The sequence below is a fragment of the Clinocottus analis genome, unplaced genomic scaffold (genome assembly GCF_023055335.1).
Source record: "Clinocottus analis isolate CAN_PGR_092001 unplaced genomic scaffold, fCliAna1.0.p SCAF_17, whole genome shotgun sequence".
Taxonomy (NCBI): domain Eukaryota; kingdom Metazoa; phylum Chordata; class Actinopteri; order Perciformes; family Cottidae; genus Clinocottus; species Clinocottus analis.
In genome coordinates this window covers 5,156,788-5,172,010 of record NW_027175898.1, presented here as the reverse complement: position 1 = coordinate 5,172,010, position 15,223 = coordinate 5,156,788, and the positions used below count along the sequence as shown (strand labels likewise).

The following is a 15,223-nucleotide window of genomic DNA, read 5'->3' as shown; positions in this document are numbered from 1 at the left end:
CTTTGAACTGAGTGCTGCAGTGCGTTCAAAGCAAAGACGAAGGCAAAAATACGGGGGTGGTGAGGGGAGAGAGAAGGACACTTCAAGGTGAATTTGATTTCCACATCATTTTAACCCCCCCTCCACACACACACACACACACACACACACACGCGCGCGCACACACACACACACGCGCGCGCGCGCGTTCATAAACACACAAGCTACCCAAGCGAGCAAGTGAGCACATGCTTGCTGAGATACTGCCAAGCAGCCCCTGATATAGATGCATGGAGTGACTGACACACTAACAGTAGACAGTTCATTTGTCTATGTGTGTCTGTGCATACACATTACAATCTGTGTCTTATACATATTTATGATTTTTGCTCATAACAGAGGATCACCTTTAAACTTCTCCCTACTCCAAACTGTCTTGTTTGTATGTGTATGCGTGAGTGTGAGTGTGCATACAACGTGTGTTTACAGAATATGCATATGAGTGTGTAGGAGCGAAATGACTCATGCAAAGTTGAACCGAACAGCGCAGTCTCACAGTCGCTGGACAAAATATCACAATACACAATACATTCGGAGCAACCTTTGCGCGGCAGGAAAAAAAATGCTCTAACCCTGAGTGTGTGTGTTGCAAATGTGTCCAAACAATTAAAGCAATCAAGCCAATTGCAAACCGCCCACAGTGCTGCATATTGATAAGGCTGGGAGAACAACATGGCGACCTGGGCCACGGTGCCAAACTATTCTGACCCCTGCGTCCACTTCTACCACCAACGCCAACCAAATCCACGCCGTAACCACTTTGCACCACTTAGCTTCGCTGCTGTCCACACACACGAGCACACATGCTAGATGCACACGCCGGCTTGACAGTATGACAAATATTGCCTTCCATCCAGAACGAATGAGGTAACGATAAAAAAAAAAAAAAAAAGGAATCAACGCCTCATTAGAAAGATAAAAACCTCCCGAAGCCCCGAGGGTGAAAGAGAAGTGGGCGGACACAAGAAATGAAAAAGAAGAGAGAGAGAAAAAGACTTGAGAGACGACAAATCACAACAGCTGTAACTCAATTCTGAGGCCCTGCTAGAGACAACTCTTTCGCTCTCTCTCTCTCTTCATCGTTTTATCTCTCTGTCTCTCTTCTCGTCGTGACCTCTTGGTAATTTTTTTCCCCACTAACCAATAAGCTATTATGTGGCAGTAATACGGTTGCTAATGGATTCACTGACCTGGGAGGAAGCACATGGCACGCCATTAGCCCAAATGCTATGCAAAGCTACCACAAGACTCTTTCAAAATTACCCCGACTGAGTGTGTTGGCGCATGTGTGTGTGTGTGTGTGTGTGTGTGAGAGAAACATATTCTGTCTAAACAGGACTAATGTTCTTGTGATTCCTCTGATGAGCTTGGTGTTTGGCTGTGTAAATGGACATCTGTCTTTTAGTCAGAGGTGGAGGAAGTGGTGGAAGGTGGAAGTACTCAGATCCCTTTCAAGATCCTTGGTAGAGGACATATAAGATGAATGCGCCAAAAGGAATGGCATGTAATATGTTAATATACTCCAAGTTTTATAAAAAAAAAAAAGACTGAACTAAAAAAAAGTTATTTGTGTAATGTCCAAACGTAAAAGTGTATGTGTCCCTTTCAGTGCATTATTATTATGTTTACTATTGCATTTCTGTTATGATGTGCACGTAGGAGTTACAGGGCAATATTCACATGGGTGACATGTCAGTGCTCAACAGATACTGCACTACACTATGGTGCTCTGTGCAAACACACAATTGACTCCGCGACCCCTAAAAGGGTCAAGAGTTTATTTGTTTGTTGATGCACTTCTGCATATTTTTCAAAAATTATCTGATGTGGGCTCAGGGGGTCTCATCACATTATGAAATAATTAAAACAATAAAAATGTACTAAGTCCATAGAGAAGCAACAATTAAACTCAATAACAGTCAATTATCACAACTAAAGCTTACTCAGAACACACAGAAACATTTCCAAGAATTAGAGCTCATAAAGAATCCATTAAAAACAAGATGTTTTCTCTGAACAGAAGGGACATTGTTTCTTAATTTCTAGTGTGGTACATCCGTCAAGAGAGGAAAGCATTATTATAATAGAGACGCACACACGTACACACACACACACACACACACACACACACACACACACACACACACATCATGGGGGACGGGATTTGTTCATGCAGTGGAGGTCACAGGTTGCTGATATGTGAGGAGACCTCAATCACGCTGCTCGCACACCAAACACACATGCACATACATGATATATATATATATATATATATATATATATATATATATATATATATATATATATATATATATATATATGTGTATATATACATATATATATATATTATATATATATATATATATATATATATATATATATATATATATATATATATATATATATATATATATATATATATATAGACAGAGAGAAAGAGGGAGAGAGAGAGAGAGAGAGATAGAGAGAGAGAGAGAGAGGAGGATTTGTTTAATCGTCTGGCCAAACCAGACAGATGGTCGCATGCCTCCAAAAGAGCAGTGCGACTGGGAAAATGGGCCATCAGTGACCCTCGCGATGTGTGTCTTTGTGTGCGCGTGCTTATGCATGTATGACAGTGTTACAAAAGCAAATGTTACATTGTTTCAGTCCCATTGTAACCCACTGCCAAGCCCTGATAGTAATCTCGCTGGCAGGATGGTAAACAGCAGAAGTGGAGTAAACAACAGGCATCAGTCAAGGCTGAATACCAGGAGGAGAAAACCCCTCCACACCTCGATGCCTCCTTCCTTCCCCCGTTTCCATCGCAGCCAATTCCTTCCTCCCCGCTTTCCTCTTACTGTCTCTTTCTACTTCTTTTCCCCTTTTGACTCTTCTGCAACAGCTAAACGACACCGAAGCCCCTCCTTATCAATCCATTAACACAGTAAACTTGGCCAAGCAAAGATGGGGCCCACACACGCTCAGCGACATACATGTTCATGCATGCAGGAATAAAGTAAACCCTGTTGATAAAATGCGTACAATGCCGGGTCACACGCTTTGGAACATAAGTAATTAACACACTGTTGAACCGGTCTTTACATGAGAGGAGAGCTCAATTACATACACACAGAGCAAAGGATCATGCACACAAATGTGCACACACAAGTGTAACAACAAATATAAAGCACTTTGGCACGCACACACGCACTCTGGCGGGCGTCCAGACTGAGTCTTGTTGTTTGTGTCTATAAAGCCCTGAGCAGCATATCGACAACTGTAATAACCGTGGCTGGCAGGAGAGAGCAGATTACAGCAGCAATCATAGGCGCCGCACACACATGCGTGCACGCACACACACACACACACACACACACACACAGACACACATCATATCTTGTCAAATATCTTTTTCTTTTCATCGCCGATATAGATACACATTTCTGGGTCCGTCCTATAGCTTGTATGAAGCGGTAATATTGTAGCAGTGGACAATCGAATGGAAACAGTATGTTACAGGTCCACTGTAATGACACTGAAACAGCCTGACCACAAAGACACACAGTCAGTCGGGGCCACGGCGAGGACACGACCAGGACACGACGAGGACCCAATTTGGACGCAAAACACACTCAGAAGGAATTATAGTCAAATCTCAAATATGATTGATTCTGCTGTAAACTGCAGACTGCTAAATTAACCACGGGATGATGTGATTGTGTTGCCTTCACACACCCACAAATGCCATTCAATCTCACAAAGCCCAACTCAGACCGGAAAATTGTTCTTTAGAGGAACAGAGAGCAGGTGGACAACCAGTCAGTAAACCAGACAGCATATGAGTAAGCCAGTTAGACAGCGAGGGTCTGTAATGGCAGCACAAGGCCACCGTTGGAAAATGAAAGTGGACTATATTGGAGTGGAGATTGGGGTCAGAACTATATGGCACAGGCCAAGGAGAGGAAATTTGTGGAGAGGAGAGGACTAAAATACAAAAAGAAAATACCACAATAAGAAGTCCTCCTGAGTCTAATGAACAAATGCTTTTCTGCTCATTATGGGAAATGTAGAATTGAGCATTCATCATCAACATTAGGGACTAAAATGATGGATCTTTGCTCCCAAAGTACTTCTGACTTCAAACTAACTGTTTTTTGATTTTTAGGTATTTTTTCATTTTATTTGCTGTCGATGCAGTTTGAGATTTTGTAGATAAACAAACAAACACTACTGCCTGTGCATTGTTACAAGGATAATAGTGCCTGACATTAGATGTTAAAACTTGAATGAGTTGGACAAAAATGTTGCAGATCGTGTACATTTACAAATTCAGTGTGCTATTGTATCAAAGGACATCTATCCACTAACTAGTGGACAGGCTAAACATGGTAGCTATTCAAACATGAGACTATCCCGCAGGACAAAGTTAAATTAGACGCAGAGCCAGAACCACGTCACCACAACATAGTATTGCACTGTATATGAACAATGAATGGGACTTGGTGACGTATACGCCGGCGATAATAAGTGTTCACATTGTGAACACACCACACCTGTACATACTATACTACACTTTTCTCCCCTTTGTTCCTCACATCCTTCTAATCATCCTTTTCTGTTCTCCTCTATTTCACCTCTCCTTTTTTCTGCACTGTCCCCTCCCTCCTTCACTCTCGCCCTTCTCTTTCCCTCTTTTTCCCTTCCCCTCTCTCTCTCTCTCTCTCTCTCTCTCTCTCTCTTTCTCTCTGTCTCTGTCTCTCTCTCCGTCGGCCCCGCGACCAAGGAGAAGCGATTTGCAGCAGCAATCCGTCGCTAATTCTCGCTCAGCGTTCATGAAAAATGTATAGCAGGCAGACTGTAGGGAGATGCAGATTGGCGCTGGGCCCTCAGCGAGAGCCTGGCTCTGCATTAATGGAACATTATTTTCAACCTCTCCATCCCTTCTCTCCATTTCCTCTCCCCCTCCCTCCATCTTTTCATCTGTTTTAGTATGGTCCTATCTATCTATCTATCTATCTATCTATCTATCTATCTATCTATCTATCTATCTATCTATCTATAAATCTATCTATCTATCTATCCATCCATCCATCTATCCATCTACTACCTTTGAGAATGCTCTCCTCGATCTCAGAGTTTGAAACAAAAGCCATAAATATTCGAGGACTCAGTGGAATATTAGCAGCTCAAACAACCCAAACACAGCTATCTGCAATCTGAACAACCCAGTGTGTGTGTGCATATGCGAGTGATTTTTACACACGTAGTTGCTTCTGCATTTGCCTGTGAGCGCAGTGTGCAGCCAGCTAAACCTTCTCAAAGATAATAAGAGGAAAAACTTTATCTTAATCTTTAAAAGGCACGACGTGAAGTTTGAATCCAGCTGTGAAATGGGTCGTGTGTGTCTGTGTTTGTGTGTGTGTGTGTGTGTGTGTGAATGCATCTTAGCATGAATTCCCAGATATGTTCATGTGTGCTTGTGTGTGTGGATGTGTTAAAAGGACAGGTATCTTATGAGAGTAGATTAATAACAGCACTGTAATACCATCAGGACTAGTCACAGTGTGTGCATCATGCATAATAAACCTCCCATGGAGTTTACACAAACACACACGCACACACACACACACACACGTTCTGTCACTATAGCAACACTGGCGGTGTTGCTGCCCCTAACTTCAAAGTCAGATGTAATTTCAGCCTCCCAGCAGCCAGAGGGAGCCATGGTGATGACAGTACATTCCCTTCTCTGATGGCTCCTTCCTCTCTCCTCTTTCGATTCCTTCACTTTTCTTCGCCTGCGTTCCACTGCTGCCTCCTTCCTTCCTCCCTCCCTCACTCCCCTGCCAAGCCGGCCTGCTGGGAGGCCAGGCATCCAAGACCAGACATAAAAATAAACCCAGAAAGGTTAGAAGTGGATGAAGCTCAGGAAAGAGGGAAGGAAATGGGACTGGGGGTCCACTAAGGGAGGAGGGAAGGAAAGTGGGAGGGAGATGGGGAGGAAAAGGAAGGGAAAAGATGCAGTCTTTTACTTAATCCTTGCTGAAAAATCCTTTGACAAGAGAATGTTCCCATGTCCAAACTACTAATGAATACAAAATAGATGTTTCAAATCTTCAGATTGGCTCAATAACATTTGAAGCCAATTTAACAGTTAATTTAAATATTAATATTGGAACAGAAAATCACCATTTATAATGGAAGGCTTAGTGCCAGAAGGGCATATCTGGCAGTAATGGTTGCTGAAAATGAGATCTATCAAGTATGCACTTGAGCAGATCTATGTGCTGTTCAGGAACCAATATGAAGAGTTTTATCAAAAGCAAATCCAACAGATTGAACTGCGGCGACGTCAAGACAGGATCTTCATCACATTTTAACAACAACATCGGATGTAACACCTTGAAAGTACAAGCCCAAATGGTAAACACAGTTTGTCAGTTTGTTACTGATGTATATCCAATGTCCCGATGCAGCAGCCTCAGCTTTCACACTCTGTCACAGTGTTGACTGTCCCGTGGTGGAATGGGGAGGACAGTTAGAGAGGTGTTGATGTGTGTTTTGTATCCCCAAAAAACCCAGTAATACACACAGACTGCTGCTTCACACAGAAGCACAAATAAACACACACACACAGACACACACACACACACACAGATGCATACACACGTATCAACAACACACACAGTCATACATTTTTCATTTACATCATCCATTAAAAAAAAGCAGAAAAATAATTATGCAGAATCCTGCTTGTCACTGAAATATAGATCAGTAGTGTGTGTGTGCGTGTGTGTGCGTGTGTGTGTGTGCGTGTGCGTGCGCACGCTGCTGTGTTAATGAAAACCCAACAGCAATAAGCTTCCTCACCATCACTGGCCTCTTTTGTAATCTGTTAGATGAAACAAGCTTTGACAAAAGCCACCAGCCAGAGGAGGAGAACTGTTGGGCAACGGATAAAAAAAGATGGAGAGGGGAAACATTTCTCTCCTTCTAAGGTCAGTCATCATTCCCTTTCCTTCTCCTCCTCCTCCTCCTCTTCTCTTATCTTCCCCCTCTGTCTCTTCTCCGCTGTAGAAGAGGCTGGTGGAGAGGCGCCAGTGGAACCGGACTGCTGTTTTCTTAACCAAGTTCATCCCTCTCCATTTCCCCCTCACTCTCAAATCATAAAGCCTGTCACACACTGGGGCTGTACGCATGTGTAAGCATAGGGGTAGGTAAGTGTGTAAGAGTAGTGCTCGGACAGAGTGCGTGCGCACACACACACACACACACACACACACACACACACACACACACACACACACACACACACACACACACACACACACACACACACACACACACTCTTCCCTCTGCTTTGCTGGGCTTCAGTCAGCCAGCCTGTCAGGGGTGGATGGGTATAAACATGGCCTCCTCCACAGCTGCGGAATTTCTCCCTCCTTCCTGTACCACAAGTGCTCAACCTTGTGTTACCAGTCTGTTTTAACAACCCACACTGGCCAGCGTGGTTCCCAGTAGGCAGAACAGTGTGTAGCCATCACATTTTGCCATGAGATACAACTAAAAGCCTTCAGGCAAAAACAATACTTCATTGATCCCCATAGGGAGATTCTTTTTTTCTGGCATGTCTCTCATCCACAGGGGATGAAGGTGCAGTGTCAGCTGATGAGGAGTGCTGGTAGGGATTTGTGTCCTGCTAACGGACACTTCAGCAGTGCAGATGCTTGTCAAACATGGAGGTTCAAACTTGTATCTTCCAGTTAATGGCTGGCCTCTTTTCAGGTGGTCCCCGATTCACACTGGACTCTAAAGTGCGTTCAAACTGAATCCCCAGGCTTATTCTTCTCGAGGCATTGCAGACATTTCAGCTGCTGGGATATTAAAAAGAAGCTACAAATATTTAGAAAGTGCCTAATTAACACAACAGTGGCTGTGATTAGGGTTTCATATTTGGTCCCGGGTGGATTTGGTCTGTGAGAAACAATGCTGAAGATGTGTTCAGATGAAGGACCCAGATACATTTTAACTGCAGATCAATTTCACTTCATGTACGTCTGTCTTTTTAAGCCGTTGGGGAACAAATGGTATGGCCCCAGCAAAAACACGTGTTCCCGGCTCTTGAGGATCAAACAACTACGCGTGTACATGAAACTGTGTGTGCGCACTAAATGATTCATGAGCAGCAAATGAAAACAGGCTGGCATACAAGTGGAAAAATAGCCCGTCTGCATTTTAGATGAAGCCAGGGTCCCTGACTTGCAGTGTCATGATATCTGGGTCTACGGTGGAACGGGGCAGAGGTGGAAACATGTATTATGTGTGTGTGCTGGAGCAAATGTGAGGAGTGCGCAGGGACCAATGCAAGAAAGAGTTCCAGTTCGATACAGAAATCTCAAATCACACGGTGAATTATGGAATCCTGTGGAGCACATAGGGGCTAGCGACACATAAAGGGACAATGGATCAATCACTCGTACTCATATTTGAGCGAATACGTCTCCGGGTTTAGGACTGGCATGACCGGGAGCATTCCACCTATACCTCAGAGTGTGAAACTGGCTTCAGATTAGCTGTCCTATTCGCAGAGCCGCAATGTGTTCAAAGCAGTGGCAGGGAGCTGCTGTGGCCTTCAGTGCTGCTGTCTGTTCTAAGAATAGGCAGCGGGGTCCAGAACATCTCGTCTCTGAGTCTCTCCGCCTCCCTCTCTCCCCCACCTACCCTCCTTTTCTTGCTCCACATCCCGCGAAATATATATATATATATTTTTTTTTGTATACAGGAAATGATATTACAAAGGGAAATTGCACTTGGTGGGACGACTAATGCATTTTGTCAGTTTTAAACAGACTCTTAAAATATATGCGGAATGATTTGGATCTACGGTATGTAATTTTTTTGTATTTTTACAATATGTCCAAAGCAATAGAGACATTTTTTTTTCTTTCCACAAGTCCCTCGAGTTTTTCCTCCCCCACATTTCACCTCCTTCCCTCCCTCCCCCATCACTCTGTTCCTTCCCTGCTAATCTCCCTTGCATTTCTTTGCCTTCTTGACTCCCTGTGCCTCCTTTCCTCCTCTCCTCTCCTCCCCCATGTGTGCACTAATGTGGAGGCTGAATCTAACCCTGCTGGATGGCATTACTCTGTGCTGCCTGCTGGCCTGTCTGCCTGCCTGGGGACTCTAAAATAAAACACAACAGTGGGGACAGCCAGAGTGAGAGCACATACTGTATAGGCAGCCTGACTGACATGCTCTGATAGAGCACACACACACACACACTCGCTGTGTGAAAACGGCTCACAGAGGACAGAGTGTGTATCAAAGTGTGTGACGCGTGTGTGTTTGTGAGCAAAGAGTGTGGTTGTCGGGAGAGAGCGAGAGAGAGGGGAGGGGGGCAGGCCTCTCCAGCTGTGCCCTGTCAATCATTCATGACCTAACACTTGGAATAACAGAGGAGGGCAAGGTGGACAGGAATGAGAGGGAAGAGGCAGCGAGGGGAGAGATAGCGCTTCTAATTTTTTCTTTTTGTCTGATAGAAAATAAGTCAAGGAGGGCCAAATGAGCCCTGAAAGACGTCCAAAAATATTTTTCTCCATGTGTGTCTGTGTGCTAGTGTGAATAACATGTCGCTGGCGGAACCCCATCGCCTGAATTCAACATCCCTCACCCTGAACAAGTGACAAAAAGATAACCACGTTTCACTTCACCGCTTCACGCCCTCTCTCTCTCTCTTACTCATTGTCTTTCTCATCCTGCTCTTCACCACAACTCCCCCCCCTCCCCTCACCTCCCCCCATCTCACCTCACCCTCCCTCCCCCAGCTTTCGCTCTGTCTTTCCACATGGCTGGCCATCCTCTCCCATGTCCCAGAGGATGGGAGGCTGTGCGGCAGCTTGGCAGGCTGTCAGGGGAGCACCGGAGAGCAGGGAACATGTAGTGACTGGAACGGGGGTGGCGGTTGGGTTGGAGGGGATGTGGGGCTTGGGGGGGTCAGTGGGTATGCAAGTCCTGGCTCCTCATCTCACTGTGGCACTGGAAGAACTGGCTCTGCTTAGTGATGTTAGGCAAACGATGCAAAGGGGAGAGGGCGCGACAAAAAGGTAAACACAGAGGTCTCACTCTCCCTGTATTTTCAGGGAACACAAAAGTCCCCACCACACACTGCAGGACATAGCAACATGTCTTCCTGAGCCAATCATGTTGTCCAGCTCTGTGACCAACCTGACGTGTCACCTTTTATTGACATCCCTGCCGTGGGGAAATGGGGGCAATTTTCAAAACGACAACCCGACGGATAGAAGCTACATTTCTCTTTCAACTTTCTGCGAAACTTAAACAGTGACACCTGATGTTTCTCAAGGGACAGGCGAGCGGACAGGATACAACACGTTTTATTAATCGTCATGGCCTTTGGTTAAGGAGACAAAGTGTATTTCAAGTACATAAAGTACAAACCAAAACAGAACCGTCGGCCTCACTTTAAGCTAACATTTACATTTTGTATTTTTGTTACTCTCACTGTGACGTGCACGAAGGGGAGAAAATAAATTAGTGCAACTAGCGACTTTTCTCAAAAGTCTCTCCACCGAGGGGTTCATCTTCTCAATAGATGATCTTAGTTCTGGACGAGCAGGCTCAGCTAAGACAGAGCAAGTCTGGCAAAGCTGGAAATACTGTAAAGCAATAGTGTAGTGGTAATGCTAACCCGATATTCGAAGGCAGGTGGTGACTGCCAGGTCAGTTTAAAGCGAATCGCTGAAAAACATTAAAATAACTGCTGACAACAAGAGGCATGTGAAAACACTGAGAGGTATACAACGAAAACACTCACTCATTCAGTCATTAACGCAGAAAAGCCACAGAGTTCAATGTTAATGCCCTACTTGAACACAATAGGAGCCAAAGCTTCGCGGAAATGTAGATAGATGGTCAACACTGACAGCACTGCTAATGCTACTCGAACAAGCTCGCGCTGTGCTCTTACTTTGTGCCTTTCTCATGGTGATTGTATACAAACAGATACAGATACTGTACAATGATATGCAATACAAAGCATGCTGTATCTCCAATACATTACATTTTGAAAGACCCATGGGGCACTGTGACTTGCATTTGTGATAAGTTACTAAAGCACTTTTTTCCCTTTGGTCTCCCTTCAAAAATCCCGCCACATCACACAGCCGACTCGTCCCAAAACAACAACATGACACTTTGTCGACCCGCGCTCCCTCCCTCCTGACAGAGAGAAAGGGAAAAAAAAGATGACAGCAGCTTTAGATCTGACATCAAACGCCGGCGAGAGAGTGAGAAAGAGAGGGGGAGAAAAAAAAAATGGTTACATCTCTGCAGTGACAGCTTGCTGGAAGAGCCTGGCAAACGCCGAGCAATTGCTCTCCCCTTCTCTCTCTCCTCTTCTATCTACCCATCGCTCCCTCTCTGTGTCTCTCTCTCTCATCAAAACTTGCCGCCGATTAGGATCTCGGCGAGCCATGTGCTTTGGATGGGATGCGAAAACACACGGAGAACCCAAGGGGTAAAATGCCAGGATTAAAGTGGTGAGGGAATATGGGGCGATATCGGCCCTGGTTCAAATAGATCGGCCCCCGCGACTGCGGCGGCTCCTCGCCTCGCCTTGCTCTCTTGCTCCGGATTCACACACTGATACATCAAGGCCATTTCTCATTATAGCACGAGGGTGGAAAAAAAAAAAAGCTTTCATGATGCTACTTTAGAGGGAAAGACAGAGAGGAGGGGGAGAGTGTGGGAGAATGAAAATGAAAGAAAAAAAATGTCAAGATAAAGCAGATGACATACTACTAGTATGTTATGGAGGAGAAAACTGAGCAAGAGATGTGTGTGAGAAGAGGAGAAGGAATCACAAGGAAAACTGACAGATAACTCAGCCGCTGATTTGAATCAAAGCAGAGTCAACCGTCAGTGTGCGTTACACCACCAATGAACACTTCAAAAAGTAGTTTATGGAAAATAGTATGGCTTAATTACAGTTTGTACACTTAATATTAGTCTTCCTTGCAGTTCATTTCTCCACTCCTGAGTTCCAAACTATCTGGTAAATTAAACGGCACACACACCTCAAGCAGTGCCAATATTTGCGACCATTTGCAAATGTCTATTTATTCTATTCTTGAAAGTGCTGAGGAGCTGTGAGGGGAGAAATGGTAGAGAAAGAGAGAGAGAGAGTGAGAGAGAGAGAGAGAGAGAGAGAGAGAGAGAAAAAATTGATTGGTTTAGCCAAAAAACTGGAGCAGCCCACATATCTCTCTCCCCTCACAGATCAGCCTGGCCTCACCATTTCTTCTCAATTACTCCTCCAGACAACCTGCTTAACGATTTTTTGCTCGCCCAAATGCCAAATGCGTGTGGGTTTGGATGTGTGACTGCGTGCATTAGCAAGAAACTCTGTGTCCGTGCATATGCTTTTTCTGCATGTGTGTAGGCGCATGTGTGTGAGTAGGAGCGTGACGCTGCGACCACTGGCTGCTTCATGAGGCCTATTCGCCTCCGGCATGGACGCCAGTCAAAACACAGACATGAGCAGTCAAATCCATGTCTCCCATGGGACATGAGACAAAGAGGCGTGTCACTGGGTGAGTGGAGGCCTCTGATTGTGGTGGAGAAACAAATGTTTCTTTGAGGCTTGATGGTGTGTTTTGGTGTTTGCTGCAACAAAAGAACCCTCAGTTTCTCTCACACACAGAAACTTCCCCCGAATGTGTGACTCTCTTTGTGCTCATTGGTGGGCAGAACTGTCAGTCACTCACCGGCAGACTGGACGGGCGGTCCTGGGAGACGCCATCCTCATTGTTGGCCTTCCCAGAATTCCCTGGGGCCGGACCCCTGGTGACGTACGTCTCCTGCTGGGCCTCCTTGACAGAAAAATAGATAAAGAGAGAGAAAATCACAGAGAGTCATTTATAGCTATGATCAATAAATTAAAAGGATTTATTTGACAGTATATTGCCAAGTTTTTCGAGTTCTTGAGGGGATTCTAAATTAGGATATTATAAATACTGTATATCATGTCTTCTGGCAGCTATGAAGGGTGAAAAAAGACAATTAAACCATATAATGCAGTTAAAAGTGCTCTAGGTAGTTTCAAAACATTGTCATTAAAGTGTCCTCTGTCTATGAACCCGTTAAGAATAATAAGCTCATGGTTTGACTGACTGCAGGTCATATTTGCCATAAGTCTTTGATGTACAAAATTGCAGGATTTTTGGCAAAAGTGCATTAATGCTCATGTGAAAAAAAACATTGAGATAATTTATTTTCATTCTTCCTTGGGGTTGAACACGTTACTCACTTCCTGCTCCACACTTGTGATGTCGTGGTATTCAAAACACTCATCCTTTCAGATGAGAACTGTCTAAATGTGTGTGAGAGAGCGAGTTGGACTGTTGAGGGTGTCTCAGGTTGAAAGGGCTGTAATAAAGACTCTGATCTGTTAGATCAAGTCAAAACACAAAGAGGCTCCGCAAGGAAATGCTCACATGTACGGATACAGTGCATGCAGCGTGAAAAACATCCAAACACACACCCATCCCCACTCCATACCCGGCAATTCATTTCAACCAAATCCCGGCCTAACCACCAACTAATCCTTGAAAAAACACACATGCACACCAATACACACACACTCAGTTCTATTGTTCAATCTAAGTCATTTTCTTTCTTTCTGTAATCACAAGCCTATCTAGTGTAAACCAATTTTCTCCCCATTGTCGGAGGTGTTGCCCTCTCCCTCTCCCTCCCTATGTATTGCTTCCCTCCTTCCCTCTCTCTCTTCTTTTCATTCACCGCGGAGGTCGTCCCTCCATCATGTTAAGCGTCGGCAGCACAATGGCAACTTGTTAAGGAGCTCTGTGTGGAAGGATTAGTGATAACTGATCGGCGAGACGAGGCGAGAGATCACACACGAGTGCTTAAACACACAACCAGACGCAACATACTGTACATAGACCAACAGCCACACATTTATGTTACAAACAAACACACACACACAGTTTGTGTTCAAGTTTTTACTTTCAAAATACATTTTCCCCCTCCGTTTGATTTCTTATCTGTTGTGTGATTATACTGTAGTAGGTGGGCAATATCCCTGTCAGCTAGGTGATATAATTTTATAGCTGAAGATTATCCTTCACAGCAAGAGATGTATCATGTGAAATGGATCTATTATCAGAGCATTACAGGTGTCGTAATTTGTGCTTCCAGGGTGAATGATACCAATTTGGCACTTTTGAACGTTCTTTATGAAATCCGATGTAAGGCTTTATACACACTCTTTACATTATCTTTACAGTTGCTGTACACACATTTGCATACCGCATTAGCAGCCATGCACACGCAGAGACTCAAATTTAATGCATTCATTCATCCATTATTAAGAAGAGATAATTTAATGACCTTAAATGCCCTAGAGTAGTCCTTTCAAATCCACATTTCAATTATTAGCCAATTAAATTACTGAAGCACCAATACTAAAAATATATAAATGTTAAATATTCTAATGTTTCCTGTCCATTATTCAATCTATGTGTGCATGTACTCAAAATAAATTCTTAGCATGAAGTTAACTCATTAACTTATTGCAGTTCTTCATAATCTGGTCCTGAAGCCTTGTTGTTTCGCGCAAGGTCCGTGAATATGTTTCACCGGTTTATCTGTCTCGCATTTTTCCAGACGGATCTTTCTTGTTCACTGCAACCTCAATTAATTTAGGGTAAACCATTTTCAGGCTTTTAGTTTTCCCGGCTAACAGATGGAGAATAAAGGCATGTCAGCAACGTTTCAAAAACGTTTCTGCTTCTACAGTTTGTCATGTTTTTGGTTGACGCGTGGATCAAAACATGAAGCAAAGGTTTAAGGCGGATTTGAGATGACGTTCTGGAGTAAAAAGTAAAAAATTAGGTTTCTCTTGTAAAACAGGTCTTGTTTTCCATTAGACTTTAACTAAACTACATGTTGCATTTTATTGTAAAAATGGTCAGCCAAGTAAATGATAATCTAACCATATTCTTGCAATAATAACGACAAACCCCAAAACCCGCAACAGCTCCCTCGCCGTGTCTAAAAGCCAGAGGGAAACCCTGTTCACCCAGATGTGGTTCAATCACTGGATCGCATATCATCCCAGAAGAGGGTGGGTGCAGACACACTTAACAACAGGATCAGAGCA

At 44.1% G+C, this 15,223-nt stretch overlaps 1 protein-coding gene across 1 annotated transcript in view; it reads right to left on the bottom strand.

Annotated features, from left to right (window-relative positions):
- Positions 1-15,223, bottom strand: part of arid1b (AT-rich interactive domain 1B) — a 160,880-nt gene that overhangs the window by 91,223 nt on the left and 54,434 nt on the right. The window contains exon 4 of the mRNA XM_068580025.1: positions 12,807-12,911. Within this exon, the coding sequence (XP_068436126.1) occupies positions 12,807-12,911 (105 nt within the window). The remainder of the gene's footprint in view (positions 1-12,806; positions 12,912-15,223) is intronic.